The sequence below is a fragment of the Camelus dromedarius genome, chromosome 18 (assembly GCF_036321535.1).
Source record: "Camelus dromedarius isolate mCamDro1 chromosome 18, mCamDro1.pat, whole genome shotgun sequence".
Lineage (NCBI taxonomy): Eukaryota > Metazoa > Chordata > Mammalia > Artiodactyla > Camelidae > Camelus > Camelus dromedarius.
This window is the reverse complement of record NC_087453.1, coordinates 20,300,642-20,323,663: the sequence shown is the minus strand read 5'-3', so window position 1 is coordinate 20,323,663 and position 23,022 is coordinate 20,300,642. Positions and strand designations below refer to the sequence as shown.

Sequence of the window (23,022 nt, the reverse complement as noted above, 5' to 3'; positions counted from 1 at the left end):
ACCCCATTGCCCATGGCTCATACCACAACTAGCAGGGCAAGAATGACTTCCTGTTATATTAATTGTTTAAATAATTATCCTCTTCATATCCTTGTCATCATTAAAGCAGATGTTATTAATGTAGAAAGCAGTAATACCTTAGAGAAGGTCAGCAGCTACTCAAAGGAGACTTATTAACATGCCCAATTTGGAAAAAAAAATTTATTTTTATAGGATGGGGTGGGAATGGGCACTACTAAACTGCCAGTAAGTCCAAGGGAATCCTTGGCTTGAGGAGTGTGTGCTATGGTGAAAGATTTATGTCCCTTAGGCCTCCCCTCTGGCCACCCAATGTGCTCCTTAGTTATCACATACTTTATAGTTCCTTGTACCCAGGCATATTTTTTTATTTGGCAGAATGAACAAGAAGGAGGAGGTAGTTTTCTGAGGCAGGACATTTGCCAAGAGAGGCAGTGACAGAGCGTCTGCTGAGATTGGCAGGCACTATGCCAGGGCAGCAAGGGTTTCATGAGTGTATGTGTTACTGCATGAGGTACCTCCAATTAGCTGATCCATGAGCATTATTGGAGCCCTTGCCATGTGCCTAGCAATGTGCTAGGTAATGTGAAAAATACCCTAAAAGTCCTGCACTGCTTGGTAACAGAAGACTAACATAAGAGACACAAGGAGTTGACACAGATGAGATGCTCCAATCAGGGATTGACTTGTGTGGTTCAGGCTCTCAGCACCTGTAGGGGCTTATGAATGCCTTCTTACTGAGCACTGTCCTGCATGTGACAGGAGTGTGTCCTGGCTCCTATGAAGTCTAGGCTCTTCAGCAACCCACAAGGCCCTTTCTCATCTGGCCTCTTCCCGGCTCTCTGCTGCCATCTATTGCAACATCCAGTCTTACACCATACACTGCAGCCAAACCATAATGCATGTTATTTTTTACTAAATATGGAAGCTCTGTCCAGCTTCCACACCTTTGCTCATGCTGTTTCCTCTTTCCTAAATGTTCAGTCTCATCTGTATGAGGGCTAACTTTAACTCATCCCTGTGGACAAAATCAGAACTTCTTGATGACTCCTCTCCTATGACTCCTCTACCTTCTCTACCTTCTCTCTTGTCCCTTTGGTAAGTGACATGCTTCTGAGTTCCCCTGTGTTCCTGTCATAGCCCTTATCAAGGTGAAACATAGGTTCTGATTATCCTGCGAATCTCCACCACTGGACTGTGTGGACTGTGAATTCCTCCAGGGCAGGGATTGTACTGTATTCACTTCTGCACTTTGTATAGTGTCTGGCAGAAATGGGTGCTCAATAAATGATTTTTTGGTAAATGAGTAAATAACTAAATTTTCAGCATGTTATTCCTCTGCCTAAGACCCCCCTATAACTTCTTTGTGGCATTCAAAACTCTGTAGACTCAAAAATTAGTATAAGAATCACAGGAGACTATTATCTTCATGTATACGTGAAAAAAACAATGAAGATTTGCTTTCCCCCTACTAATTAACTCCCCCTTCCCCAAATACATACAGTAATACATGAGTCTGGTGAGGTGCCATGAAAGGGGCATTCATTGGTGATAGCAGTATAAATTGGTACAGCACTTTTGGAAAACAGTTAGGCAGTGTGTCTCAAGAGCCATAAAAATTTCATACATTTTGACACAGTAAGTCCACTTCTGGGACTCTGTCCTAAGGAAATAATCCAACATTATAGAATGAACTTTCCCTCAGATGCTGTTGTTTATAATAATGAAAAAGTGGAAAAAGCCTAAATAACTACCTAAGCTGACTAGTCTAAACTATGATTAAAAAATAAACTATGATAAATCCACTCATGGGAAAACTCAGTTATTAAAAATTATAACTGTTTGAAAATGGTGCCTATTGAAAACTATGCAGCAATAAAGATAAATACATATAATGTATTATAATGTTAATTGAAAAAATTAGGTTATGGAACTGAATGAATGATCTAACTATGTAACCCAAATATAATGCACTGGGAGGAAGTATACCAAGATGCTAATAACAATTGTTATGTCCTATAGAGGGGTTGGAGTTTAGGTGATTTCTTGAAGTAATTTCAAGAAATAAACACACTAGTGCAAACATTCATTGGAATTAATGGTTAAGAATTTTTTTTCCCCATGGAGTATGGATTTACTTGAAAGTTTCTGGGGTAAACAGTTAAGTACTTTAACCAATAAGTAATTTTAAACATTGGCTTTTTTTTAATCGAAAAAATTTGAAATATTAAAGTAAAACTTTAGTTTTAAGGAAAGGAGTCACATGGGGATACTATTCTAGTGACTGTGTGGAAGATGAATTTGAAGAGTGATAATAAAAATGGAGAGAGAGGGCTTCATTCTAAAAATACTTAGGAGGCACAATCAGCAGGGCTTGGTTCAGTATGTGAATCAGGAAATGATTCAATATGTGGAGGGGAGAGGTATACGCTGTGTAGAGAACTTCAACTGAGGGAATTTAATGAGTTGTCCAAGGTCACACAGTAGAAAGTGGTTGATTCTGGTCTGTCTTTGTCCAAAACTCATGCTCTTGCTCCTACAGCTGAGACATCTCTTAAAGTTTTGGGGAAACTTTTTTTTTAGGTCAGCTATTGTAGTGTAGTGTCTCTTTTTTGAGGGGAAAGGAGGTCAAAAAGGATTAGTTGATTCTTTCCAAGATGATGACAGCGGAGGGGGAAAGACCATAGAGGCCACAGCTGCTTCTGTCATGATCATTTGAATAGATTTGTTTAGAAGTTCATTAGGTATTGGGCATGTTATGCTTGTAGTTTTGGGGGCCTGACTTTTTTTTGTTAAATTGTGGTTCATTGGTTGACTTTTATTCAATGCTTGTGGCGGCAGGGCCTCTAGAACTTAGATATGCAAATGTGTACCATATTACTTGCAAATGAGCATTGTGGTCATTATGCCAAGTTTGTTAATGATTCAGCAGCCGTGGGAGTGAGAGCGTTCAGATTGGCAGCCTCCAACAAGGGGTAGTGTCTAAGCAGCTCCCTGAAACGAAAGGGTTTGCCTGAGCCATAAATGCCTCATTTCCATATTATAAGGTGGTTTTGAATTTGTCCAAGAAAAGGTGGTTTTGAATTTGAGTCTCTATTTTGGAGTCTGATACGGAGCCCTTCAGGAAGAATTCAGTTCATACCAACTTGCTCATTGTGTGACCTTGGGCAACTGCCTGTCTCTCTGTACTAGGATTTACTCATCTGTAAAGTGGGTGTGACTTACAATCTCTCAGAGGATTGTTGTGATGAAATTGGTACCTTTAGTTAGTGAAGGGGCTTGTAAACCACAGTAAAGGAATTGGACTTCATTGTTGGTGGTGGGAAACAGCTGAAGAGTCTTAGACAGGAGACAGAGACACACTTGCTCAGTGGTTCACTCAAGAGGCAGAGCTTAGTAATGTTTGTGGAATTAATGTTGTTACCAGAGGGACAAAGGGAGAGCGGCTATGATAGTGGCATCATTCTCAGTGGTCCTCTTTGGGCCAAACATATGGCACTGTGGGATGATGCTTAGAGCCCTGAGTTAAGTTTAGATCAGTACTCTGGAGAGAGGTCAGTTTTCTTCCCTTCTCTTGTCTGAATGTGGGAAATTAAATATATATCAATATATGCCAGTGCATATGTCGTTAGCAGGATCAATCGTTTGTGGGCTTTGAGGGGTGGTATTGGGTGTTTTCAAGGAGAAGGATTGTTGTAATGAAAAAAATACTGATTCCGCATGAAAGGATTTTAATCAACTGCCCTTACACCTGAGGGGCATAGTGCTTGGCTGCATTGCCAAGTTGTGCACCATCCGCCCTCTGCTTTCAGCCGACTGGCTTACTGCTTAGGTGACCGTCCAGGAAGACCTGCAGCAGCTATTCGTCTCGGGGAATATCCCTGTGTGCATTTTTGTAGCACATCTCAGGTAATGATACAATCCCATGTTATTTTCTTTGACCCTCACATCAGCCTGCGCTGCAGGTGGGCAGAGCAGGGATTTTTATCCCCATTTCACAGATACGGAGTCTTGGACCTCAGAGATGTAAAGTGCCTTCCCAAGTTCACACAGCTAGTAGAAGTGAAATTCAGGACCCAGGACTCTATAGGCAAGCAGGAATTCAAAGCTAATAATCCTCTATTACTATCTTAACTTAAGGCAAGGCCTGTTGTGGGAGGGGTTAGGCCACTCTCCCTGTGTTCCTCTGATACAGGCTGAAGAATAGGGATGCGTGCACTGCATGGCACAGCTTTCTGCAGCCTTATTCAGAATAGAGTATCCACAGAATGTGGAGGTTCCACTGGAAACACAGAACAGTGAGCAAGCAGAGGTTTCTCGCAATAACAGCCCTTGGAGCCCTGTCCCCCAGAAGAGGAGTCCAGCCTGTCTTCTGGGTCCTCAGGGTACAAAGAGGCCTTTCTGAGAACCTTCACTTAGGGGGCTGTTTTACTCTAGATACTCATTTCTTTATTCAGTCAATACTTAATGAGTGCCTACTACTGTGATTCCTTTTATGTTCAAGGCACATTTCCAGATTCTCAAATTTTGGCAGCATGCTTGAAGAGAGTTTATTGCATCCACCATGATAGTATTCTTTTCTTGATCACACTTCAGCTCTAGATTAATGTTAAAATAGAACTCACCACCTTTCATACTCACAAGGAAAAGTTCTTCCTGGTTCAACAATAACAGTAATAATAACAGTAACAGCAGCTGATATTTGCATACTTTCTAGTGTGTTAGACATTGTTGTAAACACTTACATGAATTAGATTGTTTCTTTTAAACATTTTTTATTGATTTATAATCATTTTACAATGTTGTGTCAAATTCCAGTGTAGAGCACAATTTTTCAGTTATACGTGAACATAGATCTATTCATTGTCATGTTTTTTTCTCTGTGAGCTACCATAAGATCTTGTATATATTTCCCTGTGCTATACAGTATAATCTTATTTATCTATTCTACAATTTTGAAATCCCAGTCTATCTCTTCCCACCCCCTGCCCTCTTGGCAACCACAAGTTTGTTATTCTATGTCTGTGAGTCTGTTTCTGTGTCTGTTTCTGTTTTGTATTTATGCTTTGTTTATTTTTTTTTAGATTCCACATATGACCAATCTCATATGGTATTTTTCTTTCTCTTTCTGGCTTAGAATGACATTCTCCAGGAGCATCCATGTTGCTGCAAATGGCGTTATGTTGTCAGTTTTTATGGCTGAGTAATATTCCATTGTAAGATTGTTTTTATTCTCCAGCAACCCTAGACATACATAGGTGAGATAACAGAAGCATAAAGAACGAAAGACACTTACTGGAGGTAATGCCACACAGCTAGTTCAGTGGCAGAATAAAGGCATTTTGGCTTTAGTGATTACTCTCTTGACCATATTACATGGCCTCTCACATGGCAGTAAACATTTAGGCTTTGGCTTCTGCTTGATGGCAAGCCCCTATACACAGCAGCAGGTAGTACCTCTCTCTATACCATGTCATATGGACCCACTTAACTCTGGGTTGTGCTGAAAAACACCACATTAGCTCAGAACAAAAAGAAATTTTGTACACTGTTGAAAATTTAGCCATGCACCTGGAAAATTCAGGGTACATTATGTCTTGGCCCACTGGTTGAGAGCTACTAATCTGCCCCAGCCAGTCACACTCTTGGGTATACAGTGGCATTCAGGAATGAATCCAGTATCCATCTTGCTGTCAAGAAACTTCCTAGAAGACTACTTTGTAAACAGCCATAACACAAGACTGAAAATTAGAAATACCAGAAAGAGTTAAAACGTGCTTCCCCTCCTAGCTGGTTTCCTCATGTCCTCTAGTGTGAGGGGAGAGGGTCTAGGAGTACTCGCCTCTTCAGGAATATACCTTCCTTTCAAATCCCCAGGCTTCGGGAAAGTGTTCAGTGCTTATTAAGCCTAGATCAACTTCATTGCAGCATATAACATGACCTAGAGCGGATGACCAAGATAAATCACCTCCAGAAGTGTTTGGTGGCAAATCCTTGAATCTGCTTACCTTTTTCTCTCTTTCTTGAGAAGAAAGGGAAAGATCAGGATAGTTTTTGTAAATTAGTCTATCACCAAAGTCTACAAGAAATCAGGTTAAAGGACTTGAAAGAAATGAAATAAACTCATTCTTTGTTTGCTTTGCTTTTTCTGGAGGTTGACAGGGATGGGTGAGAGTGGCTTAGAGCTGTGCTACTCAAAGTGTAGCCCGCTGAACCGACGAATGCTAGCTCGCAAACTGTTGCTGGTTTGTGATGAGTACGGAAGTTGACGGTAAATGCTTAGAAATTTACAGTAATTTGACATTTTTATTGTATTTTACACATATATTTGTCTGTAATAGATTAGAAATTTAAAAAGCAAAACAAACCAACAAAAAATGGGTCCTTTGCCACAAATAGTTTTGAGAAGTACTGGCTTATTTAGTGTGACAAAATGAAAAAGAGCTTCAGTCTTCTTGTCTGTAAAATGAGATTAATAATACCTACCTCAAGTTGTTTTGAGAATTACTTGATAGTAAATAATATTTTGAGATATTTAATATGTACCTGCCACCTGTGCATTATACATGTATTACTTAAATCTCACCACAACTCTGAAATAAATTTTGTACCATCCTCATCTTTCTGAGACTTGGATAGGTAGAGGAACTTGTCAGAAGTCAAACCTGAAGTAAATGTGAAGGTGGGATTTGAATGGGAGCTGGCACTCTCAACTGTTATGCCATGGTCAGTGTTAAAGAGCCTGGCATGCAGGAGGGCTCCCTGTCACTCCACTCTCTACTTCACTAGAGGTCTGGAGACCTTTCTCGTTCTATCACTGACCCTTATTTATTTTGTGACCTTGAGCAAGGCACGTCTTTAAACCTTAATTATCTCATCTACCCTCAGCGATAGGGGCCATGTTTTTTATTAATTTTTGGTCCCCCAGCATTTAGCTGGACAAGGCTTGGCATATACTGAGTATTGAGTAGTGAGACAATTAATTACAGCAGATAATCTCTCTAAGGGTTTTTTCAGTCTTCACTTTCTCTGAACATCGTAAGTACTTTATCCTCTTCCTTTTTGAGCATTATATTCCCCACCTACTCTAGCTGACAGCAAGACCTCACTTCCTTGTACCTGTTTGTCTTAGGCAATCTTGATCCTAGGTACTTTGAGACAGCCCATGTGATGCCCATGTTTTTACTTGTTTGTGAAAACAAACCCCACCAGGGATAACACAAGAATAGGGTGGAAGGGGCTGGCTCACAAAGTCAGAAACATGTTCTTACTCCATTCTTATCCAATGGGGCCTGGACTTAGGGCAGCTCTGTTGGCAGCCCTGCCAGGCCTGAGTAATGGCTGCAGCCTGGAGCAGGGTTTTCCATGAGCTTCTTCGGGTCTCCAGTAATTGGAACATGGCACCTTCCAACTCGTAATGGATGGCAGAACGAGAGGGGCATTTGTCACCGCCTGACTTCCCTTCGGGAAAGAGGCTCATAAGTCACAGCTGACAAACCCTTTGATGACTTTTAAACTTCATTTACAGAAAAGAATAGCTATAATCAAACAACAGCAAGCAGTGACTAATCTTGCCACATTATCTCTGTGAGGAGACAGTCCCTTAAGGTGTGGGAAGGGGGAGGGAGCCATTCCCCAGACTCAGAGCAAGTGCTTATTGGCTCTTGCACTTGAGGGTATGCCCTCAGCAAGGCTCCATGAATTTTTCCCCAAAGAAACAGAAATTGTTAGAGGCTGACCTGCAGGTACAGGGCATACCTAGCACAAAGCCATTCTAGGTCAAGGTTAAGAGCACCAGATCTTTTCTCATACAGACTGGTCCCAGCTTTGCCATTTTTTTGGCTTGTGTTGTGTAGGACTAAGCTCCAACTGTTAGTTTTCCTCTGTGAAATGAACACTATATATCCCAGACTGCTTTGCTTGGGCTGCTTCTCGGGCAATGGACTTCAGCTTTGTGGCCATGGTGGATGTCCACTGGTAGACTGGGAGAGTTCCTTGAGATGAGGTTCCAGACCAGTTGCTGGATGAATGAATGAATGGTTCATTTGTTAGTTAACACCTGGCTCATAATTGGCCCAGTGAGTATTTGGGTATCTATAATTATGGTTGAATTGGTAGGTAGATGTTTGGGTGACTTCTTTGGCAAAAATAAAGAGGTTGACCTTCATTTGTAGTTCGCTAACTCTAACTCAGTATTGGGGATTGTAGGCCCAAGTTTGTACCTACCCATTCTTTGTTGCCTTTCCCTCTGTAGCTATAAAGGCTGCTTGTCGCAGATACTAAACCTCAGCCTACGGTCACAGTCGGGGATAGAGTTAGGGTGCAAGATGCAGGGAATGCGGGTTATATACTCAGACCACACTGGGGAGAGAGGACTGAGGCCCCAGCTCTACCTTCTGTTTCTGCTTTGACATCTCCCCTCAGGGCCTAAAAGATGCTGATACCAGTGTTCTAGTATGGGACCAGAGACCTCATAGTGTGGCCAAGAGATGAGTCAGTGGCTCAGCAAGGTCTGGAACTCTTCCCAGCCAGTGAGTGTTCTTTCCTCCCCTAGTCCTATCCAGTAGTGATTTGACAGGTCTGAGGAGGGGACACTGTTACGAAGTTTCTAGGTTTGGTTCCAGATACCAGGACAAGGAAGAGAGCATGCATAGGCCCCCTTCCCCTGACTCCTTTATTCTAAGGTGAGGTGTTGGAGCATTGGGAGACAACCATAAAGAGCATCAGGGCAGGAACGTGGAGGATCTAGAGTGCCAGGCTAGATTCATCTGTTTTCATAGGGCATAGGGCATTTGAGTTTCTTATGTAAACATCTACTGGTCCCAGCCATTATATTGAGCACTTTACACATATTATCTCTAATCTTTACCCCAATCCTGGGAGATTGGTATAATTCCCATTTTGCAATTGAGGACTCTGAGGCCCAGTGAGGTTAAGGGACAAGTCCAGGGTTATATTTTGTAAGTGGCAGAGCTGGGATTGAAACTCAGTCCTGTCTGACTACAGAGCCTGTGCTGTTTCATGTGCGTTGCTTTGTTATTAGGAAACAGTCAAGAAACAGGTTCTTGGAGAGAGGGCTTTCTTTTTTTTTGTCTTTCTTTTTTCGGTTTTATTGGGTAGAATTATTACAGTTCGACTGCACATACACATTATAGAGAGGACTTTCTTAAAAAGCAAGTAAAAGACAAAGCCCATGAGCACTGTTCCCCAGCATCTCCACAGTGCCATCACACAGGAGAATACTCAAGAAATGTTTGTTGAATGACTGAAAGGGATAGGATTTGGGTAATAATAGAAATAGGTATAATCCCCTATTTGTTTATAGTATGTTACAGATGCAGCAGCAAACTTTCACATCAGTTAGCCTATTTGATTTTTATACCAGATTTGAAAGGTAATCAGGAAAAAGATTGTTTCTGTTTTCAGAATAAGGATGATAAGGCTCAGAGAAATTACATGACTTGTTGCAGGTCACATGACTAAGAACAGCAGAGCCAAGCCTCCTGGACTTGTAGCCTACACCCCTTACAGTCCTGCCCATCCCAGGAGCCCTCAGTGTTCAGCCTGATCGGAGCTGGGGTTTCTCATGGGAGTGGGAATGGTCAGGAACTAAAGAGCACTCCTTGGGAAATTAGTCTTGTCTGGTCAGTAATGATCATTTGGGCAATACTAATGAGTTGGGGCCTGGCGAGTTTAATGAGATTAATGGATGTTCTGTCATCCCTGGCTGCCTGGTAACCAGGAGCCTCTGGACCAAGGAGACCCTGGGCACTGATCAGTATAATTGCTTGGCTTTCTCCAGAAATAGCCTCCCCATCACTAATAGCTATTTTCCTTCAAAATCACCCAAATGTCTTCAGGGTTATCTAAGGGCAGAGGTCTGGCCACAGGCTGAAATGACCACTCATCCCCTTGTTGGGGAATAAGGCCAGAGGTATCTAGCAGGACCGGCCCAGACAGAGGCTCTAAATAGCACTGGGGAGGGGGGAGTGGTATCAGGACCAAGAACAGCAGCTCCTTTTTTGAAATGAGTATTTTAAGAAGAGATCCCAGTGCTAGGGAGGATTTACAGAGTTGGGGAAATGAGTGTTCTGGTGATGGTGTGCCTCAGAGGTCAGGCTGAAGACTAGATCCTGATAGGCAGGATTGGGAGGGCATGAGGGTTGATGAGGCAGAATCAGAGGCTTAGGACGGTTGAGATGGTGGCATGTAGAGGAAGCCTGGATTCAAGTCCCCAGCTACTCCCTTTACTAGCTGGGTGACCTTAAGTAAGACATGTTATCTTTGCTGATCTTCAGCTTTTTCATCTATAAAATGGGACTAACAATGTCAGGATCAAGGATATAAACTGGCTTTCTTCATTTAAGTCCTGTGAGGCATTGTAGTAGAAAAGGGAAAAGGGCAAGGACCAAGGAGAGGGTGTGACTGGCTCAGGGCGACATTCTCATCATGGGAATCAGTACCCAAGGCATCTCTATCCATAGGGTTTTGGAGTCAAACAGATCTGGGTTCCAGTTCTGGTTTTGCTCTATTTACCAATTACTTTGTCTCTCTGAGCTTCCTTTCCCTATCTGAATGACCTCTGCATAGGGCTGTTGTGAGAGTTAAATAAGATGAGGTGTGTAAAGTCTCTTGACACGTTGTTGGCACTCAGTAGTTAAGAGGGTATTCTTACTGTAATGCTCCTCTGAGTGGCTCATTTACCCAAAGTTCAGGGGTGCAGGTACCTTTTGGGCTTTTCTGCCTTTACAAAAAGCCCTGTCACTTTACCACATGTTCAGGCTTGGTTCTTGTCTTCAAAACATAGCTTCCATCTGAAATGTTTCAACTGGGAAGAACTATTTATTTTTGTAAAAATTTCTTCTGTTCTTATCAGCCTAGAGAGCAAGCCCATCCCATTGAGCTGTAAATTGCTTTTTAAAGGCTATGTCCCTGGTGGATTTTAATTAGCTTAAGGGTACAGCTTTTATGCAGCGATTGTTTCTCCAGCAGGTAAAAGTGACGATACTTATTTGGGAGCCAGTCCCCAGTTTTCCCAAGGATAGCGGATCTAGACTGCCTCCTCTGAGCTCCTTGCTGTCCTGGGGGCTTGTCTCTCAACAACCTAAAAGGAAATATGGAATATAAGAACCCTAGACTTAGAGTCAGAGGACCCATGGGGTTCTTGGCCCTGCTACTCATTGGCATCCTGGCCAAGTCTATTCTCCTCTGTTCCTCAGAGTAAGAGCGTATAAGCTCCATGCTCACTAAGGTCCCTGCTAATCTGACATTGCAGCGGTGTCTGGGAACAGGTCAGTTTCTTACCTTCTCCCTTCTCCTCTCCCACCACCACCAAGAACAATCCCTCTACCCACCTCTCCTAAGCTCATTGCTAAACATGGGGCCTCTAGGGGCTGCAGACACCTTGCTTTCAATTACACAGCCAATCTGTGAGGCAGAGCTCGGCCCAGGGGGAAAATAGCTTATCAAGTCTAGCAGTTTCTGTTGAATAGGATGTCAGTATTTTCTAGGGGTCCCATTCTAAGCTAGTGGGAAGCCTCGAAGAGCTGAGAAAGAATTGTGTGGGAAGGATTGAGTTGGGGATGGTTGGTATGTGGACTGGGGTTTTTAGGAGGAGGTGCTTGGGACCTCAGCCCCCTAGGAACCCCCATCCCCGCTTCTCCCCACCCCTGCTTAAGGGCCACAGCTAACTGTCCTCACTTGTGGGATATTATCCTCACTGCTTCCTCCCCAGTATTTATTGAGCATTTACTGTGCTCCAGGCTTTGTCAAGCTTGCCTCTAACATTTGCAGGGCAGAACAAGAGTATAATATGTTCAAATATTCGAAGGCTATAACTTATAAGTGAGGCCAACAAATTGTTAATTCGTAACAACCTGGAAGACCATATCTGAATTTGGGATTCTGTACCTGAACCTAGCAGTACTGGGAGAGCTTTCTTTTCATTTCCCACCCCCAACTTCATTCTTCGATTTTAGAAGCTTCGTGGACATGTGTGTGTGGATACTCAAGCATTTCTTTACCTCCAGAGATACCTATCACCACAAGAGTATGCACAGCAGCAGCACAGCCTACCCTCTGAGGAGTGCAGGCCTTGAAAGCAAATTGGGGGCTGTTTAGTTGGGGAATACAGGACTTGAGTGCCCAGAGTATGCGCCTTGGCTTTGCAGAGCGGCCACATACATACACTTCCCAAGTCTCTTCTCTAGAGATTGAAAAACTAACCCTGTGTGACATGGCTTCTGACTGCCTCTCCTTGGCATTGTTCATAATATTCTCCAGTCTGACTTTGCCCCTTATCTAGAATGGGCCCACAAATGGCATTGTTAGTAAAACAGAGAAGTTCAACTAGTCAGAGTAATTACCAGATCTATAAAGAGGTTCGCAGTTTGCAAAGTCCTCTTATATACATTGTCCCAAACCACAGGTGATGAGAGAAGAGACTGGGTAGGGCCAAACCCAAAGGACTTTGCTCACCAACCACGGAGTGAATGCTGATACCACTATAGCACCAAACACAGGTGCTCAGCAGTGCTTTCTGTTCAGTGGTATTAGAGGCTCCTGGCAGAGGCATGAAGGAGCCCAGCAATAGTCAGCTTGTCATCCAGGTAGGAGAGGGACTGTCAGAGAACTGTGAGGACTGAGAACCCACATACATTGAGCATTTCCTGTGTGTTAGTTGTTTTCATGGGTAATCTCTTTTGTGCCCCTCACTGTTTATAGATGTTGATGCTTGGATCCAAAGGCAAACTGGGAAAAAAGAATCTGTCCTTCCAGGCCAGTTCCAAAGCTGGCACCAGCCCTTTATCAGTAGCATTGCCCTCTCAGCCCTCAAACTTTATTATCCTTTTTGTATGTGTGGGGTGGGGGAGGGGAAGCAGAAAAATAATATTTTATAATTATTTGGATATCAGTTTTGACATTTTTTATTTCTTGTAATGATGCCATATTTATGCAATAGACATTCCCAAACAATTTTTATATATTAATTCCTTGGAGAATGAACCATTTTCATTCACTTGAAAAACAAATCACAGAATTTCACCTTTTTCATTGGGGAAATCCTTTAAAAATTTCCAGCTGGTAAGAGAACCTTCCCTCCTTATTCTTACGCTCCATCGTTTATCATAGAAATTCAGGTGGCAAAATCTATGCTGCCTCTGCAGTATCTTTTTTACATAACTTTTTTCCATTTTTAAAATTCTTTCCTTGTTTTCTCTTCACTGTGTTTGCTTGGCCATCCTTCGACTCTCCCACCGTATTTACTCCTCATACAGGACCTCCATCTCCTATAGTAAAACATCAACCTTTATTATCTTTGATGATGCGTACTTGACCCCAGTATATATTGCAAGCCCACCCTAGGAGCAGGTTCTACCCCAGGGTCTTTCACAGGTCCAGCCCAAGGTCTCCTTGCAAATAGTGCCTTCTGCTGGTCAGAATGTGCCAGCTTCTAAGCTGGTAAGTTAGATGAGAAAGGGGTCTCTTACCCTAGTGGGACAAAAGATGCAGATTTCCCAGCTTATACTCAGTTCTTCTCTAATTCACAGAAAAGAAGTCCCCCTTGCCCAAGAATATTAGGTAAATAGGCAGACATTTATGATTAACCTAGGCTGATGAGAGTTTTTATACATACTGCTTGGTTCTTTAGCACCTTCTGCTAGTGAGCGGAAGACTGGGCCAGGAAGTATAAATTCTAAGGCTTAACTTTAGGCCTTTCCTACTAAAATTGAGTCTCCTTTCCCCTTTCTCTCTGAAGCCTGTGCCCAGATGTAACTTGTCCAGGGAGGGAAGTAGGAGAGATTTGTACAGCTCTTTGGGGTAAAAAAAAAAAAAAAAAATTGCCTGAGCGAAGATTAGGTGCAGTATCTCTAAACAAAGGGGACAGAATTTGAGTAAGTATAAAATGGGTAACTCTAAAAAAATTATTAAAACTATTCTCAGGTAAATATGCTGACTTACTGTAGTACAGTTAACCCTTGAACAATGCAGGAGTTAATCCATGTGTAACTAAGTTACAGTCATCCTCCCTCTGTATCCACTGTTCTTCCACACCTGCAGCTTCAACCAGCCACAGAAACCATGTGTTATTGTAGTGTTTACTGTTGAAAAATATTCACATATAAGTCGATTCATGCATTTGAAACTCAGTTGTTCAGGGTCAACTGTATTTAAATTGGATTTAGCTCTGGGAGGGAGAGTGATAAAGTCGGAAAAAAAAATGGGCTTTAGGGACCATTAACCTGGGTTTGAATGCCTGTTCCTGACAAGTCAGTGAACTTGTTGAAGCCTGTTTATAGTAAAATATGAATGATGATAATAATAATCATGGTGTCTTGAAATTATTCAGTATTGTGTACTACCTTTAGCTCACAGTAAGGGCTCAGTGAGGTTTATCTAGCTCACCTTTTTCAAAATACCAGTAAAAACAGCCATGGTTCATGTCTGGGTCAGACTGAGCAACTTTCATAATATGATACTGTTCTGGAGCAAATATTACTTATAATTACCATGTGACCTCTTGGTCATGGTTCTACATTTAAGGAACAGTAGAAAAGCTATGGAAGATCTTCAAATATAGATCCTACATGGGTTAACATTTGAGATGAGCATTAAAGAAGTGGAGGAATTGGAGTCAACGTGAAACTGATGTAATGTTATAAACCAATGTAACCTCAGTTAAAAGAGAAAGATTTGAGTCAAACACCAGGGTTCAAAGCCTAGCCCTGTCATTTACTGGCATTGTGACCTCTGTGCATTTCCTCCCTTGTAAAATGTCCTGGTTCTGCTTATCATGTCAGTATCATATGTACTCAGATAGATAGGTGTCAGATAGAACATGTGTAAAGCACCTGGTATGAAGTCAGCAGCCAGTGAGATGAACAAAAATGGCGAGGCTGGATGCTGTAGGGGTGTGTGTGTGTGTGTGTGTGTGTGTGTGTGTGTGTGTGTGTGTAGGAAGGCACAGAGCAGTCCAGTTTGGCCTGATTATAGGCCATGGGCAGCCCTTGAGCCCAGCCCAGGGTCCCAGCTTCACAGTGGCTCTCTCTCTTCAGGTGGTCACCATGTCCTTGAAGATCCAGACAAGCAATGTAACCAACAAGAATGACCCCAAGTCCATCAACTCTCGGGTCTTCATTGGAAACCTCAACACAGCTGTGGTGAAGAAGTCAGATGTGGAGACCATCTTCTCCAAGTATGGCCGTGTGGCCGGCTGTTCTGTGCACAAGGGCTATGCCTTTGTCCAGTATGCAAACGAGCGCCATGCCCGGGCAGCTGTGCTGGGAGAGAATGGGCGGGTGCTGGCCGGGCAGACCCTGGGTAAGTGTCTCTCCATGGTCCTGCTCCTGGTATTCTCCTGGGCAGGTGCTGACCTGGACTCTTTCGCTCTTCTCTTATCCTCTTTTCTGTCCCCTAGCCCCATACCCCTGTCGGAGATGTTATAATTTAGTTATTAATTATATTAAGTTATGAATTAAGTAGTTACAAAATTAGTGCCTATAGGGGAGAATTTTCTTGGAAGTTTCTTAAAAACACTTCTTCCCAGCTTTCACAGTGCCTTTAATGACAGGTCTTAGGGTTCCAGTTAAAATGCAGATTCTCCAGAGAAAGGGAACAGGGTGGCCCAGCCCAGCCTCTTACATTCAGCTGCATGACTTATGTTAGAACCCTTTCTGAGAGCCAGGAGAAGGGACTGGTAGCATAAGGTGAAGCAGGTGCCCTTGGTCTTGGTATTACATACTTGCGATGTGGCTGTGTGGTGGTCTACTTTGGGGCGTGTGTAGTGCTTGTATATATTCACATGCTTCTGTGTATTTATGTATGTTTGAGAGGGATATGTACTCCTGAATATGTGGTATGTGGATGTAACAATGTGTGGAGAATGTTATGTGGACACATATCTTACTATGGAGAATTACATGTGTATCGGTATATACTTAAGTGTGTAAGCAGATAAGCATGTATTCATTTACCAAATATTTTTTGAGATTCTGTCATTTGCTAAGCACTGCTCTAGGCATAAAGATCTTTGGTAGAATGTTTGTGTAAATGTGCATTGGCTCATTTGCATTTGGGCAGTTATGTATATGATATTGGAGCTAAGTCTGAGTGTGGTTGAGAGCGTGTGATCTTATTACCTGGATATGTGAACACACGTGTGAGGGTGTGTGTCTGATGTATGTGTTTACATGAGTGTACTTGAGAATGCATATATGTGTGAGGTACATAGTGCCTGTGTGTGAGTGATAGTTTGAGCACGCGTGCATGCATCTGGATGCGTATGAATATGTAAACAGGCATATCCATGTGATGTGTGGGTATGAATCTAATTTGTTAAGACCTCTGTTGTTCATGTTAGTAAAGTCCGTGTGTGTATCATGTAAACATATAAATTGCTGCACATGTGCATGAGGGGACATGTGTATGGGTGGCCCACTGTCCTGTCAGCATCTGACTTCACCTCCTTCCTCCATATAGACATCAACATGGCTGGAGAGCCCAAGCCCAACAGACCCAAGGGACTAAAGAGAGCAGCATCTGCCATATACAGGTGGGGCACTCTGTCTTGTTTGTCGGTCTCTGTCTCTGGGTGGGATTGGTCCCTCTTTCCACAGGGGGAGTGAACACTGGTGGTGACGGTATGACAAGCCTAGAGTTTGGGGAGGCATTTGGAGATGAGGGCCTGTGGAGAGTGGGCTGAGCGGCTGTCCCTAAGCCCTGGCCCTCTCCCCTTTGTTTCCCCAGTGGCTACAGCTTTGACTATGATTACTACCGCGACGACTTCTACGACAGGTGAGCAGGGGAGGGGCGTGCCCAGGCATGAAACAGCCAAGCTGGAAGGGTCCTGAGAGATTGCTGGTGCAGCCCACTCAGTCCTCCACATGGGAATCAAAGCCCAGAGGTGTGGACAGGCTTTTGCCAAAGGCTGCTCCACAAGTTGGTGGCAGAGCTGGGACTAGAGTCCAGTTCTATAGGTGCCCAGGCCAGAGCTCCCCCCACCCCACATTGCCTCCCAACTCTCTGACCACCCTTTATCCTCCTAAGCCTGGCATGGGACTTGATGGGACTGGACAGCCAGGGGACACATAAATGTAGCAAGTTGGAATACAAAACAGGTGCAGGGTCAGGTACAGGGGGTTCTGAGCCCTCACATTTCTGCTATTCAGTTTCCTTACCAACCTGAGGTGCCCTGTCAGCTGAAAGAACCTCAGTCTGAGCCTTCTGTATTTATAGCCAAAATGCCAACAGTCCTTTGGGGGTCTGAATTAGTCCCTGGCCCATCCCCAAGCCTACCCAGACCGCAGCCTCGAGGCTGTGGGCACCACTCTGTGGCACCAGCCACATAATCTTGAGTGGAAATTATGATAGGGGCTGGCCCATACTTGTCCCCTTCCCTGTTTCTCCCTCCCTCCCTTTCAGTCTGCCCCAGTCTGTCCAGGAAGAACAGAACCTCTCTGAGCCTCAGTTTTCTCACCTGTGAGTAGTTTCAGGAGTCAGCGCAGTGTAGTGAAAAGTGCCCTAGCCTGGGAATCAGAAGACCTGGGTGCTAATCTCAGCTCTGCCACTTAAGTGATTGCATGACTTTGGGCAGATCCCCTCCCAGTCTGTGAAATGGGCTTGTACCAAGTGATCCCTCGGGGCTCTTCCAGCTCTGGGATTCTGTGGTTCAGTGATTCTGACCAAGGCCAGAGCCGCCCCCTCCCCTTAGGGGCAGAAATGCAGGGTCTGGGACTGGGTCCATTCCCAGAGACTCTCCATCTCCAGCCATCACCATTCCAGGGCAGGGGCTCCCTGAACAAAGGAATACCAAGACATGGGACACTGAACTACCTAGTGATGCCAGGTTTCCTGGCTCTCATCATAATATACCCCTGAGGCTGCTGTTTCCTGCAGAAAGGTGGTAGCAGCAGCAGTGGTGGGAGAGATCCCTACTCAGCCTACTGAGCATCTGCCTGATCAGGAAAAGAAGCCCTCCTGTAAAGGGCTGGGTGATGGCTTTTGGGGGCAGCATACTGTCTTGGACAGAGGGTCTGATCGGGCTGCTCAACCTTGATACTCCACTGGGCCTCCTGCCCTCCATCTCTGAAGTGAAGTAAGGATGGGGATCCAGAAAGAGGAAAGGGGCTTGGATTCCAGCCTCATGCCGTTGAGGTCATAGGCCCCCGAGTTGAGGGTCTCGGTACCCTGGCCTTTCACCTATCCCACCGTCTGACTTTTGTGTTTTTAACTGAGTTCTCTCATGTTCTACTCTCATAGCAGCCTTGGGGGTTGCAGGGGAGGGCCACAGAATTTGGGGTAGCCATCCTCGCCAGGCAGATGGAAAAACTGAGGCTCAGGCAGGCTTAGGGATTGGCTCCCACTCCCACACCTCTCTGTTTCCAGCTGGGGATTTGTACTGCTTTAGGGAGATTTGCAAACTCTGACCAGAGCTTGTGGTGACAGTTGACTGAGTAGGTCATAGAGTGGGTGTCAGGGTGACCTCCATTCTGGGGCTGTTCTCAGTTTGCTCCTTTGTTGAATGAGGCTGTGACCGTTACCACCTGTCACCTCTCCTGCCCTTACCCAGTGTGGCTGGTAGGAAAGATGGATGTAGTAAGGATTCCAGCAACCATTAAAGTCCGGAAAGCCCTTCCTCTTCACCCCTAGGACTTGCTGGGAGCAGGTATAGGGATGTAGTGCAGACTGCCCAGCCCTTCACCAGCCATACATGTGTTGGTCTAGGGTCAGAGTGCCCCCTGGTGGCCACAGGCCATTCTGCAGCCTCTGGCCCATTTGCTCTCACAGGCTCTTCGACTATCGGGGACGCCTGTCGCCAGTGCCAGTGCCCAGGGCGGTCCCTGTGAAGCGACCCCGCGTCACAGTCCCCTTGGTCCGGCGTGTCAAAACCACCATACCTGTCAAGCTCTTTGCCCGCTCCTCAGCCATCACCACTGGCTCAGCCAAGATCAAGTGTGAGTGACTATATCTTCTTCCTAGATAATTCTTACTTTTTTAATTAGCAAAATAATAGAATCACATTTTTTTACATTGGAAAATAGATAAAGAACAAATCTTCCACAGTTCTGCAGCTCTAACACAACCAAGTGAGTATTGTCATGCATTTCTAAGAGGAAGACTGACATTGGAGGAGGAGGGGCTTGGATTAGGCACAGAATCCAGTGCTGTGACATGGAGTCCAGTGAGAAGATGGTGTCATCTTTCCTTTAGTAGGGACAAGGACAGGTCCACACAGCCCTGCTGCTCCACATTGATTCTGGTATGCACATACTGTGGTCAGACAGGCACTCAGGAAATCTGATTGTAAAACACCTGCATTTACACATCTTGGATGACAGATACCACCATGTAATACAACCAGACACATGCTTGCTCAGGTGCTCACATAGGTTCACACCACATGTGTCCATTCTTACCCATCCCCAGTTCCTTTCAGAATTGGGAGGTTGGTGGGAAAAGATCCAGGTTCAGAAGGATAGGCTGGGCACTGTACGAATGGCCTCTAGAAAGTCTCAGGGGGAGGCTATAGGCAGCTCTGGCCTTTTCCCTGGCCAGAAGAAGAACCATGGAAGAGGACAGTTTCTGCCACTGGTCTGCCTTCCTAACTGACAGAATGGGGCTAGGGTCTCATGTTAGTGTCGAGCTCCAGCCCTCAGGTGACAGCCGTGTGCTCCCTCCACTCCCAGTAAAGAGCAGTGAGCTGCAGACCATCAAGACAGAGCTGACACAGATCAAGTCCAACATTGATGCCCTGCTGGGTCGCTTGGAGCAGATTGCCGAGGAGCAGAAGACTAATCCAGGTCAGCTTCCAAGGGTCCTTGCCCAGCTCAGTGACCAGGGGCACAGGACAGAATGTGGGGAGGGGACAGTGCATGGGGCAGAGAGGGGCTGTGGCCTCCAATCCCACCTGGACCCACTATGCTGAGGCCTAGCTTCCACTAAGGTGCTACCCTGGTTATCTGCCCCAGGCTGAGTTTTATTCCCCTCTTTCCCACCCCTTCTCCCTGAAGATGGCAAAAAGAAGGGTGACAGTGGCAGCGGCGGCGGCAGTAGCAGCGGTGGCGGCAGCGGCAGCAGCAGTGGTGGTGGCAGCAGCCGGCCACCGGCCCCCCAGGAGGACACAGCTTCTGAAGCAGGCACACCCCAGGGAGAAGCACAGGCTCGAGACGACGGTGATGAGGAGGGGCTGCTAACACACAGCGAGGAAGAGCTGGTGAGGGCATGGCTGGGAAGGGCTGGGCCTGGATTTCGCACTCTTGGTTGCAAGAGGTCTGCTGAGAAAGGGGGAACCTCTGAGGTGGTTGGCACCCCGCTGAGCTCCCTTTTTCTTCCTTCCCAGGGGTTCTAGTCCTGTGAGGAAGAGGGGGGAATGGAATAGGAATAGTTAGCTATTTCAGCTGCCAGTCAGAGGACAGGGGCAGACCCTTCTTGAGCCCAGGGCCCTTTTAGACTCTGTTTTCTACATGGTTAGAGAAGGGAGAGTCACAGGCTCAAGGAAGCACACATGGTCTTCAGAGTTCCAGGGAGCAGGAGTGGTATTGCCTCGGGGAAGCCACAGGGAGGGTGGGTATCCACTTCACCTGAGGATTTTCTACAAGCCATTGTTGCCTGAGCACAAAACAGGCTGTCTCATGAAGGATGAGGGACTGAGCTCCCTGTCTGTTACTGGAATTCTTCAGATTGAGGCAAGGAGCTTATATTAAGTGGGAAGGGAGACCTGCTTCTGAGTCTTTTAAGATATCTCTTGTGTGCCTACTGCTCATTTACCTAACACTCACTGAGCACCAAACCCTGTAGTTTACACTTTTTAACTTCATTTAACCTTAACAGTAGCCCTGTACTGTGCGAAGGATTACTCTTGTCGCATTTTACCCCATGAGGAAACTGAGACCAGAGGAGTTGAGTAGCTTGCTCAGGGCCTTGTAAGCTAATAAGAGTTGAGCCAGGATTGGAGCTTGGATTTCTTTAGCAGATCTGTGACCTTCCTCCACATGGCTGGGTTCTGGTGTGAGGACAGATGGGCTCATGGCCGTAACAGTTAAGAGGTCCTCCTCATGCCCAGCTTGTCTCTTCTTTGAACCTAGCCTGATAATCCATCTTATTCTTTTAGTACTCTCCATAAAGGCCCTAATAAAGGCTTAGATGCTCCTAAGATGGGGAACTCATCAGTCTACTAGACTTTCAACCTCCTCCAGTCTGAGGAGGTCTTTCTATGCAGAAGCGTGTCCTCTGCCACAGCTAGAACTTCCTTTACTGGTTCTTTCTCCTGAGGGGCCCTGTTGGGATCCCAAGCCAGCCTTGTTTAGTTAGACTGGTCCCATAGTTATTCTCTTTGGCTGTCCCTCCCCCTTTCTGAGAGTGGTCTAGGTGTGCTCTGGGCCACCAGGCAGGCCAGAGCTTGCACTGAGTGATGTGTGGTCCTTTGTTGCCTCCTCCCTATCAGGAGCACAGCCAGGACACAGATGCGGAGGATGGGGCCTTGCAGTAAGCAGGTATGGGGGTCCTGGTGGGGAGGGGTGAAGTGAAGTGGAGGGCATGCCATGAAGTAGACCTAGCAGGGTAACACTGTTCCCAGAATGAAGGGCCCATCATCCCCAGCCATTCTGCTGCACCCCTTTATGCTAGGGGTTTGGTGGATTGCAGGAGCCATGGATGGGCTAGCTGGGTCCACCCAGCAGGAGCTCACTCAGCATGCTCCAAGCCACATTACCTGTCTTCACTATGAGAAGCAGCTCTGAGTCTAGTGGAGGAAGACAAACCATTGCCACCCAGTGTGCTTGGGATGACAGGGGCTAGAGAGCCAGAGGGTCAAAGAGGCATGTGGTGGGAGCGGGGGGCATGTAGCTGAACCTGTTCAAGATTGAGGGAGAAGCATCTGAAGGACCCTTAGCAGAGGCACAGAGATCTATGTATGGGGAACAGCCAGGAGCCTTCTGTGGCTGCAGTCCCAGCTCTGAATAGGGAGGAGGGAGCTGCTCATCATCAGAGGGTGATGCTTGTGTCAGGCTTAGGGGCTGGGATGTGATCCTTAAAGGAGGAAATGTCCTGTGTGCCCAAGTCCCACAAGGGCTGTGATTGTGCCAGGGTAGCAGATGCAGAAACTGAGGCACTGAGGTGGGTAGGGAGATACATATTTTATAAGATCCCATGGTGGTAATTGGTGGAGCTTAGATTTGAACCTACTGGTGTGTGGCCTCAAAGCCTGCTCTCTGGTTGGTATTTACCACCTTGCTCTGCCCCATTGTTCAGGGCAGCCAGGCCCCACCAGCTCTGCCAGCACTCTGCCCTGTTCTTCTGGGGGCCGTGTTCAATGCAAGACAGGCTAAGGTGGAGGAAAGCCTAACAACATAGATGTCCTTACACATGACACATTCATGTAGGAGATGCTCCACCATAGATTTAAGTTTTTGAAGCCTTTCTTCTTGGAGCTTTGTGGTTTAGTTTTACCTGGGATGCGAAGTTTTACCTTGGAGGAGATTAGGTTTTAATTAATTAATTAATGTAATTGGAGGTGCTGGGGATTGAACCTGGGATCTTGTGTGTGGTAAACATGCACTCTACCACTGAACTGTCCCACCCCCCCACCTGTGTTATTGAGAGCACAAGGGGCTCTTCCTCTCAACCTTAGTCTCTTGTCTCTCTCTTTCTCAGCCTGACAGGAACAATGGCCACTGGCAGAAGGGTGTGCACTGTACCAGACCTCAAGCTGGGCACCCCCTCCCCCGGGTGCCATCCCCAGCAGGTCCCAGAGGAGAGCTGGCAGCAGGCACCTTCTCCCTGACACATCTCAACCAGTGCCACATTCTCTGCAGGTGGAGTTATTGGCATCCCCTCCTCACGCACCCTCCCTGTTGGCACTGCCCAGGCGAGAGGGCAGAGTACGGAGTTTCCCCACAAATCTGCCTCTCCTCCCCAGGACACTCCCAGCTTGGGGTTTTTCTATAGGTTTGGAGGGGGGTGGGGTCACAGGGAGGGGACCCTGACAATAAAGAGATTGGATCCCAA

General features: G+C 45.6%; 1 protein-coding gene across 9 annotated transcripts in view; it reads left to right on the top strand.

The window, feature by feature from the left end:
- RALY (RALY heterogeneous nuclear ribonucleoprotein) overlaps positions 1-23,022 on the top strand; it is a 77,084-nt gene extending 54,062 nt beyond the window's left edge. For 6 of the 9 annotated variants that reach the window (XM_064475756.1, XM_064475753.1, XM_064475757.1 and 3 more), the window contains 9 exons: positions 15,075-15,339; positions 16,498-16,570; positions 16,765-16,812; positions 18,805-18,971; positions 19,059-19,103; positions 19,704-19,817; positions 20,028-20,230; positions 21,461-21,509; positions 22,669-23,022. In XM_064475756.1, the coding sequence (XP_064331826.1) occupies positions 15,084-15,339; positions 16,498-16,570; positions 16,765-16,812; positions 18,805-18,971; positions 19,059-19,103; positions 19,704-19,817; positions 20,028-20,230; positions 21,461-21,505 (951 nt within the window). In that variant the 5' untranslated portion in view covers positions 15,075-15,083 and the 3' untranslated portion in view covers positions 21,506-21,509; positions 22,669-23,022. The remainder of the gene's footprint in view (positions 1-15,074; positions 15,340-16,497; positions 16,571-16,764; positions 16,813-18,804; positions 18,972-19,058; positions 19,104-19,703; positions 19,818-20,027; positions 20,231-21,460; positions 21,510-22,668) is intronic. The other 3 variants (XM_064475758.1, XM_031433965.2, XM_031433970.2) reach the window with 3 other exon arrangements.